This window comes from Cynocephalus volans, chromosome 8 (assembly GCF_027409185.1).
Source record: "Cynocephalus volans isolate mCynVol1 chromosome 8, mCynVol1.pri, whole genome shotgun sequence".
Classification (NCBI taxonomy): domain Eukaryota; kingdom Metazoa; phylum Chordata; class Mammalia; order Dermoptera; family Cynocephalidae; genus Cynocephalus; species Cynocephalus volans.
In genome coordinates, this window is record NC_084467.1 from 21,053,080 (window position 1) to 21,078,214 (window position 25,135).

A 25,135-nucleotide genomic window follows, 5' to 3' on the forward strand; every position below is an offset into this window, starting at 1 on the left:
CATCCTATGTAGTGGTTTCTAGGATACAAACCAAGTTTTTGAAAACTTGGTGGGGCAAGTAGGAAATAGAGTTCTCTGAACCTTTTCTGGAGCAGTTTCTGTTATTCCAAAAAGTAAGCATAGTCCAGACAGGGTTGCTTGGTCCTAAACTAAAAGGATGGTGCCAACCTCTGTATCTTTTCTTCCCCTTCCTTACCACCTGCTTAGACACTGACCTGGAAGTATCACCAGGAGTAAGAGGCAGCTTGTTCTCTGTGTTGATTCATTCTTGGCATTTCAGCCAACACCAGCTAGCCTGCTCTCTAGGCATTTATAACAGTTAATCTGTTGGACTGAGACTACTCCTTGGAACATCAGTGCAATGCTGTACTTCTGGAGTCCCTACCAGCCAGGGGTGGGTCAGATTGCCCTTTCTTACATTTATAGCAAACACTAAAGAGGAGAAAATAAAAAAAGAGGACTTATGACTGAAACTTTATTGTACCGAAAAAATTTTTTTCTTTTTCTTTTTCTTTTTTGGTGGATGGCTAGTATAGAGATCTATGAAAATTTTTTAGGAGTGTTGAATAGAGGTAGCTTAAGGGAAGTTTCATGAAAAAACCAAGTCTCCCAAAAACTTATTTGCCTTAAGTAATTAATTTTGTCTTAGTCCTTTTCCCTTAGAGTTTTAAAGCTGTTGCCTCCTTTCCTATCTTATGCCTTCCTTCAGGGGTATGTTTCCTAGTTTCTTCTGTTCTTCAAGGCATGGCAGCAGCCTCCTGCCATGGCTCTGTATCCGTTAGCCTAGGCTTGGGGGGTCGAGGGGGAGGCGGGAAACCTGGCAATTTGCTAGTGTATATTTAGTTATTTCAGGCTATGCATTTGGACTTTTTTTTTTTTTAATTCAGGAATTGTCATTTAAGTGGATATGGCTAGGGGCCGGCCCGTGGCTCACTTGGGAGTGTGTGGTGTTGATAACATCAAGGCCACGGGTTCAGATCCCTATATAGGGATGGCCAGTTTGCTCACTTGGGAGAGTGTGGTGCTGACAACACCAAGTCAAGGGTTAAGATCCTGTTACCCGGCCATCTTTTAAAAAGAGAGAAAAAAAAAAAAGTGGATATGGCTGAGTTGCAAGGTTCCCATCACACACACACAGACACAGAAACACACACACACAGACACACACACACACACCACTTACACCCCTCCAAGCATGTGTGTAGGATTTACCTGCTTGTCTTGATCGGTGGTTTATCTGCCAGTAATGAGCACAACTTGGCAAAAGCTCTTCACAACTAAATAGATGCAAAACCTCTATCTGGCGGTTCCTCAAGGATTCAACCAAATTTATGGAAAACCCTGAGTCTGAGCATTGCTATGAACCCATTTTTTAGACTTGCCTATTGATGTTATTTAATCTGCTCAGCAAAATGAACTGATGTCATCCTCGTGCAGCTCTATTGGGAGATCATTTAAACCCCCTTCCTCTACCCCTGATCTGGTATCTTCCTTCTTGAAAATATACTTAATCAGGCAGCCAATTCATGTTAGAACTTGTGTCTTTCTGTGAGCACCAGCACACCCTTCCCCCACAGCCTTCCCAAATGAGGTATGGACTGTGTGATTTCAGGCATGGTTTTGTTGTGGTGTGAAGAGAAGGTGTTAGCTGCTGCGCTGTTTGTCAGCAGAGCCTGACAAACCCATGCTGGCACTCACTGGGCCTGGGCAACCAATCACAGCTGGACCAGTTATCGTCATGGAGTCCCTGTGGGCTTCCTCTATCAGGTCACATCCCAAAATAACATTGGGCAGTATTTCAAGTGAAGAAATGAAGGCTTTCGGGGCTGTAGCCAGCCTGGAGTGTGAGATTCTCTGTGAAATAGTTGGACCTGCTCCAGCGCTTTTGATCTGCATGGTAGATGAGCAGTAAAATGCATGAAACACATTGGAAACACGTGAGGAAATTCTCCTGGCCCGCTGCTTCCTTGGAACTGGCAGGGCACTGACTGGGCTGATCTTCACCTTCCATCTCTCAGCAGGATTATACTTGGAGGAAAGCAAACCCAGGAAAAGAGATCTTTCCACTAAAGGGGCAATGCTACAATTCTTTCAGAAGTCCTCCCAGAAGATATGAGTTAGGTGGGACCTCAGGAGAGCTGAGAACCTGAGAGTCCTGAAATGCCAAAGGTGGCCCACATCAGGGAGAATATGTCCTTGGATTGATTGAACTTTTTATTTATGTTAAGTGTGTTGTGGAAAACTCAACTTGCTGGGCACGTTGAGGTCTGACTCAACAACTAGACATCCAGCTTTTTGTGGAACAAAAGACCTGAAAAACTGGCTTTTTGTAGGGTAGAAAACAGAGGTGTGTCCTGTGTAGTAAAAGGACATGGAGTTTAGAGCAATATCTATTCATGTAGATGGAGGGAGGGAGACTTCTTTTGGAGACTTCTGCCCTTACCACTTCCTCCCATTCCCCAATAAAAATATTACTGTGATTAGCCACAGGACTGATGAGTATATCTTACATCTTATACTGCTTGTATGTCATTATATCTCTCATTCCACAGTCTTCCTTCTGGTCTTTTGGCCCTGACCATATAGAGCTAGTAGGTTTTCATGCATATGCCCCAGGGGTATCACAAACTCAGATTTGTCTAGCCCTCTTGTTTATAAGTCAGAAAACTGAAGCCCTGCTGTTTCCAGCTTGCCCCAAGTCACAATTGATAAGTACCAAAAGCTGGGCCTTGATTTCCTAATTCAAGGGCATGGTGCTTTTTCCCCAGTTCATATAGCATAATGGAGGGGAGGGGCAAGAGGAGAGAGAAATAGAGAAAGAGAATAGTCTTTTGGGTCCAGAAGACTTGGGTTCAAAATCTAGTTTCTGTCACTTACTTGCTAGATGACTTTGAGTATATAACCCAATCTCTTTGGGCATCAGCTTCCTCATCTTCAAAACAGTAGTGGTAAAAAACAAAAACAAAAAAATAACTTGTGGGTTGACTCAGTTGGTTAGAGGGCAGCCTTATAACACCAAGGTCAAGGGTTTGGATCCTCATACTGGCCAACTGCCCTCCCACCCCACCCCCAAAACCTTTCGATTCCCTCAGCAGAGAATAGGGAAGGTGGAAGGCTTCCAGCTGATTTAAAAAAAAAAAAAATTATTAACTACAACCAAGAATTGTAGAAAATTAAGTAACTCCAAAGTGCCTGGCACATAGTAGATGCTCAAATGTTAGCTATGCTAGCTGTTGTTAATATTAATAGTAGATGATTTGCCCCTTCCTATTCTAATATTCTAGTTAAAATTATTTTAAACCAGCTACCCCCATGCTGACCAGTTGCCATCTGATGAAAGTGACAGTTTGAGAGGTTGGCCGCAAACCAACTAAATCAGAGAGATAAGAAGATTGATGCTGCTTCCTTCCCCAGTATTATTCTGTGCCCAGGCATCCCAGCCCATGTGGGGCTGCTGTTGACAGTGGTTTATTTAGCACTTTTTCTCCAAGGAGCTCAGAACACTTTACCAAAACTAACAGCTCTCTTCAGAGTGCCTCTGTGAAGGAAGCCACCTCTCCAGCCACAGATGCCTCCAAGGTCCTGAGAACCCAGCCCCAAGATCTGCAACGGTTTTCTTTAGGCTCCTGGAATCCCTCAGCTGGAGTAGGGATTGGATTCACCAGGATCTATGGTGAGCCTTGTTTCTTAACAGAAGTGGGGCTGAAGGAACCTCTTCAGTCCCTGCCCTGAGTCTGTAGCAGTGGTTGGTGGTTTTCAGTTTTGTTTTTTCCCTCACTCAATTCTTTTTTTCTTTTTTGGTGGCTGGCCAGTGTCCAGTATGGGGATCTGAACCTTTGACCTTGGTGTTATAACACCATGCTCTAACCAACTGAGCTAATCGACCAGCCCTCCCTCAATAATTTAGTAGGTCTTTGAAGATACACCAAATTGAACAAGGCAGTAGAAAGACAGCCAAGAGGGATTTTGGCTTTATTTATATTATCTGAAGTGTTTTACCTGGAAGGTGTTTATGTTTTACTTATATAAGTAAAGACAAAAATGTTCAAAATAAAACACTTAATTTTTCAAACCCATTTGAACAGAGCCAAGTTCTTGTCTTATGGATGAACCCTTGATTCTCATCCTATTCCAAAATACACTTATTTATTTTTCCTGTAAACAAGTAGCTCATTACCAGAAGCTGGCAGTTTGATAAGAAATGGAGACTATGGAAAGGAGTGCATGAGGAGCCTACTGGTCCCTAAAACAGAGCATTGGGCTGTGGGTTTTGTTACAGACTATAGGGTCTAACAAGCGTCTTTTTGTTTGTTTGGGGTTTTTTTGGCGGCTGGCTAGTACAGGGATTGAACCCTGGATCTTGGTGTTATCAGCACCACACTCTAACCAACTGAGCTAACCGGCCAGCCCACTGACGAGTGCCTTTTGAGGCCTTTTCTGACCTACACAGTTGCGCTGCCTCTTTGAGTTTGTTCTCGTTGGCTTAGAGGACAGGTATCCTTGGTTTAACTTAGCCCTCAAAACGGGGATGGAATCCATCTCCCGGGATGAACCCAGGGCTCTCAAAGTACTAAAGCAACTTTAACTGGAGTTACTTCAATCCTTTGAGAGGGAAGAGATTCTTTGGTGCCACATAGAGGCTGGCCTCTTCAGTTTTATTCTATGCTGGAACTAATTCTGACTGCGTTTTGTTTGTTTGGTTTGGTTGTTTTGGCTGCTGACCGGCGTGGGGATCTGAATCCTTTAACCTTGGTGCTACAGAGTGGTGCTCTAACCAACTGAGCTAACCAGCCAGCCCTCTAATTGTATTTTTAAAGTATGCTATGGTATACCAGGTCTACTTATTAACAAGAAAGGTAGCATTTTCTGACTCCTCAGCTAACATTGAGAGCTGAATGCAGACACAAATACACACCTACCTATCTACCTTGCATTTGGAGCAAACTTTGTTCCCATAGAACTCAGCAGAAATGCTCCCAGCCTAGCAAAGTAGCCAAATGATTTGTGGAAGGTCCAACTAGTCTAGATATTAGAGAGAGAGCCTAAGATGTGCCCTCTCCAATGAGATCATCAGACTCCAGGGCCGGAGTCACTTTGAACTGATCTTTCCAAGGTGAGGTTGTTTATGTGAATAGGGATAGACTCAAATCAGATCTTCTTCTTCAGGTGTGTTTCTTTAAGAGAATTATTTTCTTAACTATTTAAGTATCAGGATTTTCTTTCTTTCTTCAGAGTACAGTTAGTTCCTAGCCTGAAGTTGGTATTGGTAGACAATGAACATGAGGTAGGAGGTGGAGGGGGGGTATGTTTCTGGGAGTGAGTGTTTTTCATATTGAGCTTCTTATTGCTAATCTTGGAGTTTACAGACCTAGAGTAAACTCTTCACTGATTAATTCAAGATAAGCAAAGCCCCCATTGTTTATCCTTTTTTTTTTAAAGATGACCGGTAAGGGGTTCTTAACCCTTGACTTGGTGTTGTCAGCACCACACTCAGCCAGTGAGCGAACCGGCCATCCGTATATGGGATCTGAACCCGGGGCCTTGGTGTTATCAGCACCGCACTCTCCCGAGTGAGCCACGGGCCGGCCCTCCATTGTTTATCCTTATTGTACACCAGGTGTTAGGGGTATAGTCCCAGACCTTCTTGGCAGTTAAGAAATTGTCTTTTCTCCGCAATGTATCACTTTTCACCTCCTACCCCTTTTGTTGCACAGTATGGTGACTTGGAGTGAGTGAGTCCTTGGTAAATGGAGGTTATAGTAATTTGAGGGAGGGGGATCTATAAATGTTGCCCAAACTTGTTAACTCTTGTAGCTTCTGGTGCCATCCTGGCAGCATTTTATAAAGTTTCCTCATTGAAAAAGAACTCAAGTCTCACTGAAATAGCTGCTTTCTTGGGGCAAGGGGGGCACAGCTGGCCAGTTTGGGGATCTGAACCCTTAATTTTGGTGTTATCAACACTGCTCTAACCAACAGCCAGCTCTGAAATAGCCATTTCTTATAACTATAGAAGTTAGGGCTGGGGATACTTACCTGGCAGGGGAGATACCATGATCACGAAGTTAGGGCTGGGAAAGATAAAAGTACTAGATCTACTTCTGAGGGGATAAAACCAGGGTTAGCAAACTACAATTTGTGTGCCACCTGCCTGCTTTTATAAATAAAGTTTTATTGGAACATAGCCACTCCTATTTGTTTATATATTGTCTGTGACTACTTTTGCACTATAATGGCAGAGTTTAGTAGTTTATTCAAAGACGACCTGGACCACAAAGCCCAAAATATGTTTTACCTGGCCCCTAACAGAGTTTGCCATATGTAAACTGTAGTATCATGACTAAGTAATATGTATAGTGTATTAGTTCTTGGATATTTAAGGAAAATGCTAAGCATGTAGTAGGATTGTTGAAAGGAAAGTCTTTCTGCCTAATATTACCAATCCATGTTCTCTTGTTTGTTTCAGGATCTGTCTGGTTCAATAGACGATCTCCCCATGGGGACAGAAGGAGCTCTGAGCCCTGGAGTGAGCACATCAGGGATTTCCAGCAGCCAAGGAGAGCAGAGTAATCCAGCTCAGTCTCCTTTCTCTCCTCATACCTCTCCTCACCTGCCTGGCATCCGAGGCCCCTCCCCGTCCCCTGTTGGCTCTCCCGCCAGTGTTGCTCAGTCTCGCTCAGGACCACTCTCGCCTGCTGCAGTGCCAGGTACCCTCAAGTGCTGGGCTTTGGGGGAGTGGGGAAAGTAACTGACCCCAGTGATATTAGGGATCCCCAGCCTTCTGTTGGCAAAGAGCATCTCTGGCTCATGTCTGCAGTTTTCCCTTAGCATTTGGAGAAGGAAGATAGGAACCACTTGGTAGAATCTCTCTGTATATGTGATACTAAGGGGTGCTTGGCTTCTTCATGAGCCATTTCCAGCTCTGAATTGACCTCCCTGCTAGAATTTCCAAAAGGAGCCATGATTTGCTTATTTCTTTTTCTGTCCGGAGCAGGCAACCAGATGCCACCTCGGCCACCCAGTGGCCAGTCAGACAGCATCATGCATCCTTCCATGAACCAATCAAGCATTGCCCAAGATCGAGGTGAGAGCCTGGGCTTTGGGGGCAGGGATGGAGGGCTTAAGGCAGACACTTGAGGACTTTATACAATAGCTTGTGGAGAACTGTATGACCATGAAGCTAAGGACAATCTCAGCAGCAAATTGTGAAATTAGAGTGGGCAATCTCCATTTAGTAGAAACAGTTGGCATATCCTGGTTAATGGCTTGGGTCACTTTGGAGGTGCCTGTAAGGGCACATGACTATATAGCAGATCAGATAGATACTCCATGCCAGTAGCTGCTAAGAAAATATAGATGGTGAAGTCCCAGGATAAGGGAAGAGAGCATTTGTTTCCATTGTACCAAGTTAATAACTGTGTGGACACTACCCACAAATAGGTTATATGCAGAGGACCCCTCAGATGCCCCAGTATACTTCCCCCCAGCCCGGCTCGGCCTTATCTCCACGTCAGCCTTCTGGAGGACAGATGCACACAGGCATGGGATCCTACCAGCAGAACTCCATGGGGAGCTATGGTCCCCAGGGGGGTCAGTATGGCCCACAAGGTGAGTATTTTACCTAGTTAGGGGTAGACAGAAGTGAGGGGAGAAAGTAATTCCTTGTCTGGTATACTGCCATCTGTGTTTAAAAGAGTAGGACTGTTTTTTTGCCTTAAACCTACCCATCCCAGACCCTGAAGTAGGGCGGGGCAGGTTTCATCTTGTCTCCACTTACTGTGTCACCGTGAGAAAGTCTGAACTTCCCGGAGCCTCTGTTTCATCTATAAAATGGAATAAGGTGTTTAACCCATGACTGAGAACAGACCTTTAATAAATGGTAGCTGTTGGTTATTACAATTATTGTTTTTTAGTGAATAAGTCCTAATAGGATAGATCTTTGCTCAAAATCAGCCCTAGGCAGATGTAAAACTGAATATCTTGCATAGAGCATGGGATAGAAAGTAAGATGAGTATGTAGAAAGGAAAGAATTCTTCTGGGAGTTGAAGGACCTGGAAAGTAGCAGAGCCAGCTTGCTCTGTGTTGTCTTTAAGATGAGGAGACAACTGAGGCCTGCCTTTACATGCTCCTAGCCTCCCCTTTACTTTTCTTTCCCATGGGGGTAAGGCTACCATGAAGTTGGTCTCTTTCCTGACCAAAATATTAAACGATTTCCATTGTTTGGAGTTTTAGAGTTGAGAGATATTAGTGAGTCACTAACCAAATCTCTGTCTTCTCTTCCTCCCCTCCCAGGAGGCTACCCCAGACAGCCAAACTATAATGCCTTGCCCAATGCCAACTACCCCAGTGCAGGCATGGCTGGAAGCATGAACCCCATGGGTGCTGGAGGTCAAATGCATGGGCAGCCTGGCATCCCACCTTATGGCACACTCCCTCCAGGGAGAATGAGTCACGCCTCCATGGGTAACCGGCCTTATGGCCCTAACATGGCCAATATGCCACCTCAGGTTGGGTCAGGGATGTGCCCCCCACCAGGGGGCATGAACCGGAAAACTCAAGAAACTGCCGTCGCCATGCATGTTGCTGCCAACTCTATCCAAAACAGGTAAGGCCTGGGAAGTAAATGGTGTCTCAGTGCAAGGAAATCCATAGTAGAGCCATTCAGATCATTGAATTGAGATGCTTTTGGACCTAAACCAGAAATATATACATTCAAGGGTACTTCAAAAAGTTCATGGAAAAATAGAATTAAAAGATAATACGAATCTTTCCATTAACTTTTGAAGTACCGTCGTACATATGTGTATGTGATTGGTAAATATACATTTTATTGAGAGTTCTTTAGAAGTCGTACATATGTGTATGTAATTGGTAAATATACATTTTATTGAGAGTTCTTTAGAAAACTAGATTTTCGGGGCCGGCCCATGGCTCATTTGGGAGAGTGTGGTGCTGCTAACACCAAGGCCACGGGTTCAGATCCCTATATAGGGCTAGCCAGTTAGCTCACTTGGAGAGTGTGGTGCTAATACCACCAAGTCAAGGGTGAAGATCCCCTTACCTGTCATCTTTTTAAAAAAGAAAAAAGAAAAGAAAACTAGATTTTCTTACTGATAAAAACACCAAAAGTGTTCTTAAGTATCGTAGATTGGTATCACATTTCACATGACCAAATAGCATATATAAAGAACTTTATAAAAGACAGTTATTTTGATTAGTAAAGTAAGTCTTCAGAGTAGGTGATTTAACTTCTGTCAATCTACTTTTTTGGTTTCCAAAAGTATTCTTAATGACACATACGATTTGGATCTGTAGTATGAGAAATAGAGCATGGTAGGGTTGCAGTTTGCTGTTTCTCCTACTGTTCTATGTGGTCCTGTGTGTTTAATTCTGATTCTAAAGTACAGAAGCCTCATGTGATTAGGTGTAATGACTTAAATTCATTTATTCTTCCTTGACCACTGACTTCAGTGAATATGACTTCACTTTTATTCAAGGCTCCATTTCTATGCACCCCATTGTTAGTGCTACCGTTCTTAGAGTGAATCTTACTGAGATGTTGATGAACCAAGGTAGAATAGGGTCATTGATTATATAGAGGTAGATTTGGTAGAACTTAAGAATGATGGAAGTACAAAGTGTGCATTAGGCCCATCAAGAAAGAATGCAAAGTCACCTCCAGGTGCTGTGCTAGGTCCAGTCTGGTTAGGTTTGGCTTGACGTAGAGTGGTAAAATTAAACATTTCATCTAGGCCTTTTGCCATAGAGAAGGCCCTTAAATGGAAATAGAACTTGGCTTTGGAGGTGGCTTAGAAGAAGGCGGTACTTACAAGACACAGTAGGGCTCTGTTCTTCAAGGACTGTACCCCTTAAAATTAAGCTATTTGCTGTATAGAGCTGAACCCTCCTAGAAACTTTTGTGGGTAGTAGAAGATAAGAATATCTAGGTGTTGCTTAGTTCTGGTTTTGGTGACCTGCAGACTTTTTCTTTTTAAGCCTAACTAGATGGTCATACAACCCCATTTAGCACAAGTCCAATCTGAAAGTTTAATCAATGTCTCTAACCCTTGTCTCTCACTTTCCATTTTCTTCCTCAGGCCACCAGGCTACCCCAATATGAATCAAGGGGGCATGATGGGAACTGGGCCTCCCTATGGACAAGGGATTAATAGTATGGCTGGCATGATCAACCCTCAGGGACCCCCGTATCCCATGGGTGGAACCATGGCTAACAATTCAGCAGGTAAGTCCGAGTCATTGCTCATCTCACAGTTTCTTCAAGAGTTATCTTCATGTCACAGCTAAACCTATGGACTTGAGATTTTTTTTTCTCTTTTATAGGGATGGCAGCCAGCCCAGAGATGATGGGCCTTGGGGATGTCAAGTTAACTCCAGCCACCAAAATGAACAACAAAGCAGATGGAACACCCAAGACAGAATCCAAATCCAAGGTAACAGTTTTTGTCTTGACTCCTTTCAACTTTGTCCTACCCTTTTCAATGATAGGAAGGGAAAAGGAGAATGACACACTTCCAGCCTTTATTGGCACTGACTAGATAGTCTCTGAAAAAGCTGCTGTTGCCTCTCTTTATCATGAAAGGTCCCAGAATAACAGCTCATTGAATTAGGTTTGAGTTAGCCTAAGAGATCCTGATGTAAATAACATAATATTCTCATAGCTACAGGTTGTGGAGGAAATGCCAGACCCTGCAGTGTGGAATTCTCTATATTGTTTGGCTGGTGCGTTCTGTGAAACTCTGCTTCCTGTAACTCGAGTATTGATAGGTGGTGTGTATCACAGAAAACTAGTTGTTCTTCCTGGATCTTACTCATAGCAGCAGGAGTGGTTGGTGCTTGTGTTCTGTACAGGGGGAGAAGAGGCAGATGGGGCTTAGGTCTTTGGCCTCTCTGTAGGTTGGTCCTGGGTGTTCTGTTAGGCAGTGTGGCAGCGTTGGGACCTGTTCAGCATTAGGGTCGTTTGAAACATCTCTGTCCTTGGCCATCTACTTTCCCAATCTGTTTAAGCAGGGAAAATAAAAATTGTAGCTGCTCCCTCCTGTGGATCTTCACCTCTGGCTCCCAACCCTTTTGGCCATACTTGTATCTTGGACACTATAATATCCAAAGCCTTTTAATCAGGTGGGAGATCCTCCTTGATCCACCCTGAGAGGAGGAAGAGTTTCTTTTTACTTTAGTCTACCCATGGTTTTAAGATCATGTTTTGAGTTTCTTGAGTTCTCTGAAACAGTATGTAAGTTGTGTGGGGTAGTAGTGGCTTTGATGTCAAGTGAACAGGAGTTTGACACTCAGCCCTGCCCCTTAAAATCTGTAAGATCTTAGGCATTGCCTCTTTGTGCCTTTTCCTAATCTTTAAAAGTGGGTATAATTTTTATTCTCTTTTTGGGCTTTGCAAAAAAAAAAGAAAAGGGAAAAATGGTGCTAATTTATAATAACTAATATGTAAAGGCATCTAGCATAGCTCCCAATACATAACATACAGTGTTAGCTTCTTTCCTTTGTAGGAAGAAGGTCTAGCTCCCTTTTGGCCCTTCAACCTTGTGAAGGCAGGGCAGGTGTTAGTGACCACCTCACAGTATGAAGCTTTACTGCTGCACTAATCAAGAGACTTCTGAGACCCTTAGCATAGGCTTTGAATCTGACTCATTCCTGTGAATTTTGACCTGCCCCTTCCAGAAATCCAGTTCTTCTACTACAACCAATGAGAAGATCACCAAGTTGTATGAGCTTGGTGGTGAGCCTGAGAGGAAGATGTGGGTGGACCGTTATCTGGCCTTCACAGAAGAGAAAGCCATGGGAATGACAAATCTGCCTGCTGTGGGTAGGAAACCTCTGGACCTCTATCGCCTCTATGTGTCTGTGAAGGAGATTGGTGGATTGACTCAGGTGAGTGCCTGACACCTGGCTTCCCCTGGGATTTCAACCAACCCCCATCTCTAGGTACTCATTGGCTTCATATGATACCATGCATTCCTCAAGGACATCACCCTCTCCCGTTCCTCAAGTCACATACTGACAGACCAGGGAGCACAGGTCTTCCAGAAGATAAGGCAAAGGCAGGAAGCTGAGACCTCCCTGGTTGTATGGGGTATTAGTATTAAGTTTATTGTGTATCTAGGGTCCTACTGAGGTGCAACCACAGGGAAAGTCTGTGGGCATTCTAATTCCGTGGGAGGCAGTTTGGCATAGTAGCAAGGGCAGGGTTTGGAGAGATGGGCCTGGTTTGGAGAGATGGACCTGGTTTTGAGTCCTGTCTTAGCCACTTATAACCTATATGACCTAAATCAAGGTGTATAACCACTCTGAGCCTTAATTTTCTTATTTGTTAAGTATATAAGGGCCCTGTGTACCCTACTCTATCCTGCTAGACTGTCAAAAGTTAGAAGTAATAAACAAAGCTTTCAGAAATGTTTCTGCTGCATAAATTGGTCTGGAAGATGGTACAGGGGCAGCTAGAGTAGTTGTTGACCCTCTCATTCCAGGAAGCTTCTCAGTGGAGATAGGATTTCAGGAGCTGCTTAATAGAAATAGTTTATGAAGGAAGACGTGGTGGGAAATTATGTGTTTAGTTACCTTGTATGGGAGACGTAAGTGAATGGATTAATCCTTGCTGAAAACCTCTGCACTGGATGCCCTGCAGAACCTTGCCCCTACCCTGATATCTTACAGTTTTGTTTTAGACTCAGCCCAGGAGACAAACAGGTGAAGCAACACTGACAGCACACTGTGCCTTGTAGACTTTCCTCCTGTGTGTGTTCTGTAGTCACCAGACCCAGAAGCCTGCTATTGGATCAGAGTTTGTGGCTGAGTTCAGGAGGAGGTGTGGCTGGGAGGGACTTACTGCAAACCTTCTAAATCAGAAGAGGAAAACAGCTGTCACCAGCAGAAAAGAAAGTGATTGGAATAAAGCCAACCAACAGTCAGTTATGAATTCTTTCTCCCTTCAGGGTTTATTCCCCTCCCCCACAAAGGAAAACAAAACAAAACAAGGCACGTGCATACTGCCACATAACTGGCGTGGGAAGCAAAGCCACAGAAGGCTTCTGAAGTGACCCTGGGCTTATTCCTGCCACTGAGTTCTCATAGTCAGGCCTCTCCTGCCTATAGGGAAAGGGGCATTGGGTTAGGTTTGGCTTACTTCTGATTTAGTAGGCTTCTGGATTCACTGAACCTTAGGATGAGGGACAGAGGGAATCCGAAAGCCTAGGCCTGTCTTCCTGTTTGCAAAAGAAAGCAAACCTTTTAGATGCTGTGATATAATTGAACTCTGAAGACAGTGAGAATTCAGAGGAGAAATAGTGCAATTATAAGTTAGTTTGTGAAGTCTCCAAGAAGACAAAAGATGAGTCCCTAGCTTTTCTAAATGATTCATAGGGTGGAGGTGGAGGGAAAGATCATTCCAGTAGACTGGCCCAAATGGCATGCAAATGGGAGAGAGTCTGGTATATACCCCACCAAGGCCATCTCCAACCTTAACGACTCAGCTCAGGTGTTACCTGCTCTATGAAGTATTCCTGGTCACCTCCCTCCATCTAGATTGTCCCCTTCTGTGCTTCCTGAAGCTCCTGTCTCTCATATCACAGGTACCAGATCAACAGGTAGCACAACCTGTTGAACTTCCTTTATGGTTTGTGACTAGAAAGCCAGTGTTCCCAGCCTTTGTGGGGTCTTATCAATATACTGGATGAATAAGTATAAGAATACATGAAGAAGGAGACCTGCCTGGCTACATCAGGAAAACTAATTGTAGGGAGCATTTGGGGAATGGTCTTGGGCAATGTACCCTGAAGTTGAGGAAAGGAGGCAGAACTATACTGTAGGCTGGCTGTTGGGGAGGTACAGAAACATTCATAAGGCCTTGAACATCTGGACCATCAGGACAGTAACTGGAGAGGGAAAGGTTCCAGCAGTTACAAGTAACTGAGCTTCAAGGAGCAGTAGCACAGGAATGTCAAATTTGCAAAGAGCCCCATGCTGAGATAAAAAAAAAATCAGATATGGAAGTTCCCAGTTTGACAAAATAAGCAGGGTGGTCATTGCTATCATCATAGGGGTCTCCATTTTATAAAATGTTTTTATTAGTGCATTTAAAGTAGGATTTGGTGGCTGGCTGGTTAGGTCAGTTGGTTAGAGCATGGTGTTGTAACACCAAGGTCAAGGGTTCAGATCCTTTTACTGGCCAGCTGCCAAAAAAAATAGAATTTGTATCTGAATGTGATTTGCACACCACTTTTCAACAGTATGCTTATGTAAAACAAAGAAAGATTCTGAATTCTGTTCTAGTAGTGATGTGACATTTGCCCTATTTTGAATAAGCACTGTCTGATAGCTGCAGTAGAGCGTGCTGAGGGTAGAACAAAGCCAGCCATAGATTTTAACATTTGTCATGGACTATCCACCAAATGGGATTAACTTTTGCAGTTAACTAAGAACTGTTATTCCAGTTGATGGAGTTTGGGGATTGGGGGCAGAAAGGCCAGGTGGAAGATGTACCCCGACTCTTCTGGTTGGTTGTACAGGTCAACAAGAACAAAAAATGGCGGGAACTTGCGACCAACCTTAATGTGGGAACATCAAGCAGTGCTGCCAGCTCCTTGAAAAAGCAGTATATCCAGTGTCTCTATGCCTTTGAGTGCAAGATTGAACGGGGAGAAGACCCTCCCCCAGACATCTTTGCAGCTGCTGATTCCAAGAAGTCCCAGCCCAAGATCCAGCCTCCCTCTCCTGGTAAGGATGGGGTTAGCAGCCCCACCAAGACTGAGGACCTGTTGCCCTGGATCCTTGTACAATGGTATCTGACTTCAGGGTAGCAGAAGAGATGCCAGGGGTGTGTTCACTGCCTTGCCCTACCACTGGGTTTAACAAGTTGGCAGACTAAAAAAGGGGGCAGTGGCAACTTCTTAAGTTTTTATTTTCGTTGTGCACCTGGCATCTTGCCAAATGTTTGTAAACTAGAGAATGGGAGGAGCACCAGATGAATAGGGGAAAATTGACAAAGAGCAGTGAGGTAGGGCTATCTGGGAGATTCGGCCCACTGATGTCAGCACCTTAGAATGCAGCTCAGACTAGAGCTCTGAATTCCCCAAGGAGCTGAGATGGTAATGGGGGTGGGGGGAGATATGAATGGAACTGTCTGATGGGAGTGCCTCTGCCCACCCTCTTTTCTGAGAGAAGCTGGGGCCTAAGCAAGCATGGGGAGGGAAGAAGGCCAGGGCTCCTGGAAGGTGGGTGTAAACACATGTGCCCTGATGTTGACCTCTGAAGATGTAATGAGTGCCTGAGATGACTCATCAGCTGGGGAGGCCTCAGCAGTGGGATATCTGCTGCTGGGAATGGTAACTAATAGAAACATTAATTATTGGTAGTTCTGTGCTCACCAGCTTAGGGGAACGTTTGAACCTGAGGGATGACACTCTGCTGAGAAATGAGCTCCTAGGCTCCTAAAATGTGCCATCATAGGTTTGGGGCAAGATGGACCCAGGACTTGGGGGGCTCTGGGAGCTTGTATGCCAGCGTTGCAGGGTTTCATAGGTTAGACAGGTTTCATAGGTAAACAGTAGTAAGAGAAGCCGACAGTGACTCAAGGAATCATCTGCATGGTGATGTCGTGGACATGTCACTCCTCTTCTCTAAATGTAAAACAAAAGCAAAGAGCAACAGAACCCTCAAATTCCCTTCTCTATGACCTGGCCTTATAGATTCCCTGCTGAAAAGGGTGATCAAGACTTTAGGAAAATCTTTTTCAAAGAAGTTCTGGGACATTTGTGTCTTTTTGTGAGAGTTAAACACTTTTCCTGCCAAGCAAACTGTTCACCCTGCACTTCTTCCATAGCGGGATCAGGATCTATGCAGGGGCCACAAACTCCACAATCAACCAGCAGTTCCATGGCAGAAGGAGGAGACCTAAAGCCACCGACTCCAGCATCCACACCACACAGTCAGATCCCCCCTTTGCCAGGCATGAGGTAAGGCCAGGAGCATGGGCATGTGGTTTGGGGGATATTGAGGACAAGTGCATGGGAATGCCTTTGTAGCCCAAGGGCACCTTTGTAGCCCAATGGTCCCTGCTTCTGCCTACCCAGCTAGTGACTCCTATGTGTCCTGCGTTATATTGGAGGAATTTGTCTGGGGTTTAATTTGTTTTCCTCACTCTGGAGCAGGAGCAATTCAGTTGGGATACAGGATGCCTTTCCTGATGGAAGTGACCCCACATTCCAGAAGCGGAATTCCATGACTCCAAATCCTGGGTACCAGCCCAGTATGAATACCTCTGACATGATGGGGCGCATGTCTTACGAGCCAAATAAGGATCCTTATGGCAGCATGAGGAAAGGTAACCAATTTTTCTTGACCTTGTGTCTTGAAGACAGGTCCAGGGAAGTAGGGGATATCTTGAGAGTGGCTGAGGGTTCTTGTTGAGCCATCTTCTGAGATAAGGCATTTCCTGACTTACCCACCTGACCTAATCACCCCTCTTCATTTCTACCTCCTTTCTTTTCTCCCTCTCCCTGGCTTTTACCTTGTCATCCCTTAACAAGTGCATGCTTTTTGCTGGTTGGGACCTCCTTAGATCTCTGTTCTGAACCTGTCAGGAAAGTAGAACAAACCTGAGTGCTGGAGAGGGTCTGGGTCTTTGGAGCAAGAAAGGTACATGTTGCTAGGCCTGCTGACCTACCAGTTTGCTCACTGCCCTTTCCTTTCTGCACTCAGCTCCAGGGAGTGATCCCTTCATGTCCTCAGGGCAGGGCCCCAATGGCGGGATGGGTGACCCCTACAGCCGTGCTGCCGGCCCTGGGCTAGGAAATGTGGCAATGGGACCACGACAGCACTATCCCTATGGAGGTCCTTATGACAGAGTGAGGTAAGCATGGCTGCTACTCCTGTCCCACCCCCTAGTACCTCACAGCTAGTGGGCTCAATCCAATTTTCTAATTTTGTTTAGGACGGAGCCTGGAATAGGGCCTGAGGGAAACATGGGCACTGGGGCCCCACAGCCAAATCTCATGCCTTCCAACCCAGACTCGGGGATGTATTCTCCTAGCCGCTATCCCCCGCAGCAGCAGCAGCAGCAGCAGCAACGGTGCGTAAAGCCTGGTCTCAGTGCCTCTGTGGCTCAGGTCTTGCCATTTCCCACCCTGATCCTCTGTTTCTCTCCTTTCTGCAGACATGATTCCTATGGCAATCAGTTTTCCACTCAAGGCACCCCTTCCAGCAGTCCATTCCCCAGCCAGCAGACCACAATGTATCAGCAGCAGCAGCAGGTGAGGAGGGTAGCTGAGAGTGAACTTCACACAGGTTCCCCTTGAAAGCCAATTAGTAAACTAACACGATCTGTTGAAATCCAGAAAGCTCGCTTTAGATACTTTGGTGTTTTTCTCTCACCCAGTTCTGCCTGAAGAGCTAAGTCCTCAATCTCTTTCTTCCCTGTGTAGAGTCCAGTGGGTCTCTCTAGTTCTCCAAAAGGGCTAGAACAGACTTTATTTTGATTTTTGAGGTTTTCTACATTTTTGTACTTCGAGCTAGGGAGAGCCACAGAGGAAGACAAAATGGTGGTTGGTTTCAGAAACAACTTCAAAAGATAATTTGTAAAAGTGATTCCATTGTTCTCTTGGACTCTATGTCCTCTCTTCTAGAGGGGCAGAAGTAAACCAAGCATCTGGTTGTAGCCATCTTGGCATCTGGGGGTTTTGTGTTCTTGGGTGCAGAATATTGATTTCCCCTCTGCTTGTCCCTGTTTTAGAATTACAAGCGGCCAATGGATGGCACATACGGTCCTCCTGCCAAGCGACATGAAGGGGAGATGTACAATGTGCCATATAGCACTGGGCAGGGGCAGCCTCAGCAGCAGCAGTTGCCCCCAGCCCAGCCCCAGCCTGCCAGCCAGCAACAAGCTGCCCAGCCTTCCCCTCAGCAAGATGTATACAACCAGTATGGCAATGCCTATCCTGCCACTGCCACCGCTGCTACTGAGCGCCGACCAGCAGGCGGCCCCCAGAATCAATTTCCATTCCAGTTTGGCCGAGACCGTGTCTCTGCTGCCCCTGGCTCCAATGCCCAGCAGAACATACCACCGCAAATGATGGGCGGCCCCATACAGGCATCAGCTGAGGTTGCTCAGCAAGGCACCATGTGGCAGGGGCGTAATGACATGACCTATAATTATGCCAACAGGCAGAGCACGGGCTCAGCCCCCCAGGGCCCCGCCTATCATGGCGTGAACCGAACAGATGAAATGCTGCACACGGATCAGAGGGCCAACCACGAAGGCCCATGGCCTTCCCATGGCACACGCCAGCCCTCATATGGCCCCTCAGCCCCCGTGCCCCCCATGACAAGGCCCCCTCCATCTAACTACCAGCCACCACCAAGCATGCAGAATCACATTCCTCAGGTATCCAGCCCCGCTCCCCTGCCCCGGCCAATGGAGAACCGCACCTCTCCTAGCAAGTCTCCATTCCTGCACTCTGGGATGAAAATGCAGAAGGCAGGTCCCCCTGTACCTGCCTCGCATATAGCACCTGCCCCTGTGCAGCCCCCCATGATTCGGCGGGATATCACCTTCCCACCTGGCTCTGTTGAAGCCACACAGCCTGTGTTGAAACAGAGGAGGCGGCTCACAATGAAAGACATTGGTAAGGAGACCTCCCTGATGGGGTTGCTTAATCTGCCCTTTTCCTTCTTGTCCGTTCTTTGCATCCTAATATTCTGGGTGAGGTTAAATCTGGTCCAGTGTTAGCTAAAATAGAGCCAAAAATCTTTGGGTAAGGAAGAAATAAGCTGATTTCAGATTTTCTTTCAAAGTGTTGCCATGCTCTGATGTCCTAGACAGTTTAGAAGCCATGAGGGGCAGATGTGTGTCATATCCCAGATAGGAAGATCCACCTTGTTTTATCTTCAACAAAGTATCCTGACTGATGGGGAATCGCTGGGGTTGCCACCAGCCAATCTGGGCTTGGTGGATGGATGACATGGAGGTTTATTTCAGGAACCCCAGAGGCATGGCGGGTAATGATGTCCCTCAAGTCTGGGCTCCTGGCAGAGAGCACATGGGCATTAGACACCATTAACATCCTGCTGTATGATGACAACAGCATCATGACCTTCAACCTTAGTCAGGTGAGTACAGGTGCCTGGGGAAGATTGCAAGGGCCTGGGATCTTCCTGATGTAGATATTGTTAAGTAACAGGGAATGAAGCCATCCCCGGCTAACATGGTCTTCTCTCTCTCGGATATCTTCCATGCCAGTACTTTGCTTCCCTTGCCACTAGGCATGGCCCCAGGATATTGAGAGCAATAATAATTTGTGTAAGGTATATTGTTGATACCTTAACACAGGATTGACTTCAAAGGGAATTAGAGAGAAACTTATTGTATTGGTTAAAAAAAAAAAAGCAGATGCTGTTAATGTCAATGAGAACACCAAATTTTCTAGACCACCAAGAAGAACCTGTGGTCTTTTTATCAGTAAGCATGGGCTGGCCAGTTAGCTCAGTTTGTTAGACCACAGCCTTATAACACCAAGTCATGGGTTCAGATCCCCATCCTGGCCAGCTGCCCACCCCTGCCCCCAAAACAACAAAAACACTATCAGTGAGCAAAGCAGTCTCTTTGTTTTTCCCTTTTCTCTTTTTTACTTCTTCCACTGTGAATAGAAGAGGTTTTTGTTGATCCCAGTTTCCTTAGGAGTAGAATGGATGGGGTTTATTTTCTTTAGATTTTTTAAATGATGTTCTTGCAAAGTTGATTCTCCAGACCCACCCTCCACAGTATATGCACTTTGAATTTTGCCAGTAGCTGGGAAGAGTTTCTGCTGTACCATCCTACTCTTTTGTTTTGTTTTGTTTCATTTTGTTTTGTTTTGGTGGCTGGCTGGTATGGGGATACAAACCCTTGACTTTGGCTAGTCTTTCTTTTGATCATCCTTAGTACCTATCTACCCGTCTATCAAGGAGCTGGCTGGGGGGCATTGTTATTAATAGTTACAATTTATTGTGTTCTTATTTTGTGCCAGGTCCTTAATATTTTATTACATGTCATCCTCACAACAGCCCTCAGACAAGAGATGTGGCCATTTAGCCATGAGAAAAGTAAATAGGCTCAGAGTCTTTTTCTTGCTCAGGTTCACACAGTTGTCAGTGGAATCTTTATGATTCCAAAGCCTGGCTTTATTTCCATTGCTAAATATTGCTTCCCATGAGAAAGGAAAGAAACAAGGGCTGGTCCCTGGCTCACTTGGGAGAGTGTGGTGCTGATAATACCAAGGCCACGGGTTCGGATCCCATGTAGGGATGGCCAGTTAGCTCACGTGGAGAGCCTGGTGCTGACAACACCAAGTCAAGGGTTAAGATCCCCTTACTGGTCATCTTTTTTAAAAAAAAGAGAAAGGAAAGGAACAAATTTCGATTGAGCAATTTCCATATGCCAAGCATTTGACATATTCCATGTAGAACTTAGAATAACCTTGTAAAATTTAGGAATTTTTGTCATTTCATACAGCTAGTTCCTGGAAAAACCAGATTTCAAATCTAGATCTTTCTAACTGTTAAGCCCTTTTTTTTCCCATTCTGCTATACTATTCAGCCAAAGATTAATGTGACTGAAGATTAGTGGTTTTTTTTCTAGAGGTAATTAAATGGTCTATATAGGATCTAAGCTGGAATTTGGGTCTCCTTAGCACCAGCTTGGACCAATGTTTGAAGAGCCAAAGCCTTGTCTTACTTATTATGCTTCAAGATTCACGGAGGTCCATCCTCCTGGAATGTTGGAGTTTTGAGAAGCGAGTAGATGAACATCTTTCTACACTGCATTCCCTTCTCTTAGCTCATGTTGTAAAGAGTCATCCCTCCATGCCTACTAGGCTTGGGCTCCACTTGGCAATGGGATGTACAGTGTCCTAAGAGAGATAACAGCAATGACTACTGGGTAGGAAACCAGCCTGGTGAAGAAAAGCAGAAGATTGGTTGGAAAGAAGAGGGTGAGAGATGGGTGGCAGTGGCAAGTAAGGTGCAAAGCTGTTGACGAGTGTTTCCATACTGCTGGAGGCAGGCATACATAAAGGTAGGTTGGGCAGAAGGAAGAACTTTGTGTAAGATAAACTTGCTCTGTGGAGAGGCTTTGGCAAAGGAGCTACTGTGCCTCTCCAGAGTAATACAGATATCTGAACCTACAAAGAGGTGAGGTAGATTAGATAGAAGGCCATGGGAGGTCTCTCAAGTTAAGGATTCTCTTCTTAGGCCACTTTTCTCCCTTAATTTATTTCCTGTTCTTTCCTTTTTAGCTCCCAGGGTTGCTAGAACTCCTTGTGGAATATTTCCGGCGATGCCTGATTGAAATCTTTGGCATTTTAAAGGAGTATGAGGTGGGTGACCCAGGACAGAGAACACTATTGGACCCTGGGAGATTCAGCAAGGTGTCTAGTCCGGCCCACATGGAGGGGGAAGAAGAAGAAGAACTTCTAGGTCCTAAACTAGAGGAGGAAGAAGAGGAGGAAGTAGTTGAAAATGATGAGGAGATGGCCTTTTCGGGCAAGGACAAGCCAGCTTCAGAGAATAGTGAGGAGAAGCTGATCAGTAAGTTTGACAAGCTTCCAGTGAAGATCGTGCAGAAGAATGACCCATTTGTGGTGGACTGCTCAGATAAGCTTGGGCGTGTGCAGGAGTTTGACAGTGGCCTCCTGCACTGGCGGATTGGCGGGGGGGATACCACTGAGCATATCCAGACCCACTTTGAAAGCAAGACAGAGCTGCTGCCTTCCCGGCCTCATGCACCCTGCCTACCAGCCCTCCGGAAACATGTAACAACAGCAGAGAGTGTGCCAGGGACAACAGAACAGGAGGGGCCTCCACCTGATGGCCCTCCAGAAAAACGGATCACAGCCACTATGGATGACATGTTGTCCACCCGGTCTAGCACGTTGACTGAGGAGGGAGCTAAGAGTGTGGAGGCCACCAAGGAGAGCAGCAAGTTTCCATTTGGCATTAGCCCAGCACAGAGCCACCGGAACATCAAGATCCTAGAGGATGAACCCCACAGTAAGGATGAGACCCCACTGTGTACCCTTCTGGACTGGCAGGATTCCCTTGCCAAACGCTGCGTCTGTGTTTCCAATACCATCCGAAGCCTGTCATTTGTGCCAGGCAATGACTTTGAGATGTCCAAACACCCAGGACTGCTGCTGATCCTGGGCAAGCTGATCCTGCTGCACCACAAGCACCCAGAACGGAAGCAGGCACCACTAACTTATGAGAAAGAGGAGGAACAGGACCAAGGGGTGAGCTGCAACAAAGTGGAGTGGTGGTGGGACTGCTTGGAGATGCTCCGGGAAAACACCTTGGTCACACTCGCCAACATCTCGGGGCAGTTGGACCTTTCCCCATACCCTGAGAGCATTTGCCTGCCTGTCCTGGACGGACTCCTACACTGGGCAGTTTGCCCATCAGCTGAAGCCCAGGACCCTTTCTCCACCCTGGGCCCCAACGCCGTCCTCTCCCCCCAGAGATTGGTCTTGGAAACCCTCAGCAAACTCAGCATCCAGGACAACAATGTGGACCTGATCCTAGCCACACCCCCTTTCAGCCGCCTGGAGAAGTTGTATAGCACCATGGTGCGCTTCCTCAGTGACCGAAAGAACCCAGTGTGCCGGGAGATGGCTGTGGTACTGCTGGCCAACCTAGCACAAGGGGACAGCCTGGCAGCCCGTGCCATCGCAGTGCAGAAGGGCAGCATCGGCAACCTCCTGGGCTTCCTAGAGGACAGCCTTGCTGCAACGCAGTTCCAACAGAGCCAGGCCAGCCTCCTCCACATGCAGAACCCGCCCTTTGAGCCAACTAGTGTGGACATGATGCGGCGGGCTGCCCGTGCGCTGCTTGCCCTGGCCAAGGTGGATGAGAACCACTCGGAGTTCACTCTTTATGAGTCTCGGCTGTTGGACATCTCGGTATCACCGTTGATGAACTCATTGGTTTCACAAGTCATTTGTGATGTACTGTTTTTGATTGGCCAGTCATGACAGCCGTGGGACACCTCCCCCTCCCCGTGTGTGTGTGCGTGTGTGGAGAACTTAGAAACTGACTGTTGCCCTTTATTTATGCAAAACCACCTCAGAATCCAGTTTACCCTGTGCTGTCCAGCTTCTCCCTTGGGGAAAAAGTCTCCTGTTTCTCTTTCCTCCCTCCTCCCCCCAACCTCACACCTTTCTGTTCCTTGTCCTTACCTTACTCCCCTCAGGACCCTACCCTATTTGAAAAGACAAAGCTCTGCCTACATAGAAGACTTTTTTATTTTAACCAAAGTTACTGTTGTTTACAGTGAGTTTGGGGAAAAAAATAAAAATGGCTCTCCCGGTCCTTGCATCAACGGGACGCCACATTTCATAACTGTTTTTAATGGTAAAAAAAAAAAAAAAAAAAAAGGAAAAAAATACAAAAAAATCTGAAGGACGAAAAGGTGACTGCTGAACTGTGTGTGGTTTATTGTTGTACATTCACGATCTTGCAGGAGCCAAGAAGTTCGCAGTTGTGAACAGACTCTGTTCACTGGAGAGGCCTGTGCAGTAGAGTGTAGACCCTTTCATGTACTGTACTGTACACCTGATACTGTAAACATACTGTAATAATAATGTCTCAACATGGAAACAAGAGAAATCGCTGGGTCAGCAGCAAGCTGTAGTTTTTAAAAATGTTTTTAGTTAAACGTTGAGGAGAAAAAAAAAGGCTTTTCCCCCAAAGTATCATGTGTGAACCTACAACACCCTGACCTCTTTCTCTCCTCCTTGATTGTATGAATAACCCTGAGATCACCTCTTAGAACTGGTTTTAACCTTTAGCTGCAGCGGCTATGCTGCCACGTGTGTATATATATGACGTTGTACATTGCACATACCCTTGGATCCCCACAGTTTGGTCCCCTTCCCGGCTACCCCTTTATAGTATGACGAGTTAACAAGTTGGTGACCTGCACAAAGCGAGACACAGCTATTTAATCTCTTGCCAGACATTGCCCCTCTTGGCGCGATGCTGTACAGGTCTCTGTAAAAAGTCCTTGCTGTCTCAGCAGCCAATCAACTTATAGTTTTTTTTTTTTTTTCTGGGTTTTTGTTTTGTTTTCTTTCTAATCGAGGTGTGAAAAAAGTTCTAGGTTCAGTTGAAGTTCCTGATGAAGAAACACAATTGAGATTTTTTCAGTGATAAAATCTGCATATTTGTATTTCAACAATGTAGCTAAAACTTGATGTAAATTCCTCTTTTTTTTCCTTTTTTGGCTTAATGAATATCATTTATTCAGTATGAAATCTTTATACTATATGTTCCACGTGTTAAGAATAAATGTACATTAAATCTTGGTAAGACTTTTGTGAGGCTTTTTATTTTCAAACTATTTAAAAGCTTGACTTTGTGGGGAAGGTGGGATTTTTGCAAACCTCCCTTAGTGTGCTCACTCTTCTAAATAGTGGCATCCTGGACCCTGTCATTTCTTTACCCTATTCTACTTTCACCTCCACAGTGTAAATCTAAGTTTAAGGAAGCTCTGAAATGATTTAGACTGCAAGAGGAAGTTCTGAGCATAGAAAGCATGTTAGTCTCTTAAAATAAAATGGGTTGAAATAACAAAGGAACTGATGACAGTCTAGAAAAAAAACTTTTGGCAATAGTTGGCAAAGGGAGGATCTCTGTTTTCCTAGAAACTTATAAAAGACAACCATTTATCTGAAGGCAGTCTCCAAATTAACTGCTTATATCTCCAGACTGGCTCTTTCCCCTGACTCCAGACTACACCATTCAGCTGCTTTCTTGACATCTCTGCTTGGAACTTTAATTTGTACATGCATAAGCTGAAATGCACTGTCTTCCCTCTAGAAACCTCCCGTAGTTTTCTCCGTAATGGCAACTCCATCCTTCCATCACTTAGCTCCCCCAAAATCCTTGACTCTTTTCATTTCCACATCAATTCAGCACTCTTCAGAAAATAATCTTCAATCCAGCCCCTACCACTGTAGCTCAAGACACTATCATATATATCTCCGGGGTTCTTGAAATCACCTCCAAACTGGCCTCCCTGCTTATGCTTTGCCTGGTTAAACCCATTCTCAACATAGCAACCAAAATGATCCCTTTAAAACC

At 45.4% G+C, this 25,135-nt stretch overlaps 1 protein-coding gene across 2 annotated transcripts in view; it reads left to right on the top strand.

The window, feature by feature from the left end:
• Positions 1-24,269, top strand: part of ARID1A (AT-rich interaction domain 1A) — a 70,399-nt gene extending 46,130 nt beyond the window's left edge. The window contains exons 5-20 of one of the 2 annotated variants that reach the window (XM_063104472.1): positions 6,464-6,704; positions 6,992-7,081; positions 7,438-7,605; positions 8,291-8,603; positions 10,096-10,241; positions 10,340-10,449; positions 11,693-11,902; positions 14,536-14,743; positions 15,849-15,981; positions 16,174-16,349; positions 16,727-16,877; positions 16,959-17,096; positions 17,181-17,277; positions 17,757-18,648; positions 19,002-19,132; positions 21,295-24,269. In XM_063104472.1, coding sequence (XP_062960542.1) covers positions 6,464-6,704; positions 6,992-7,081; positions 7,438-7,605; positions 8,291-8,603; positions 10,096-10,241; positions 10,340-10,449; positions 11,693-11,902; positions 14,536-14,743; positions 15,849-15,981; positions 16,174-16,349; positions 16,727-16,877; positions 16,959-17,096; positions 17,181-17,277; positions 17,757-18,648; positions 19,002-19,132; positions 21,295-23,025 — 4,935 coding nt within the window. In that variant the 3' untranslated portion in view covers positions 23,026-24,269. The remainder of the gene's footprint in view (positions 1-6,463; positions 6,705-6,991; positions 7,082-7,437; positions 7,606-8,290; positions 8,604-10,095; positions 10,242-10,339; positions 10,450-11,692; positions 11,903-14,535; positions 14,744-15,848; positions 15,982-16,173; positions 16,350-16,726; positions 16,878-16,958; positions 17,097-17,180; positions 17,278-17,756; positions 18,649-19,001; positions 19,133-21,294) is intronic. The other variant, XM_063104473.1, reaches the window with a different exon arrangement.
• Positions 24,270-25,135: the final 866 nt, after the last annotated feature.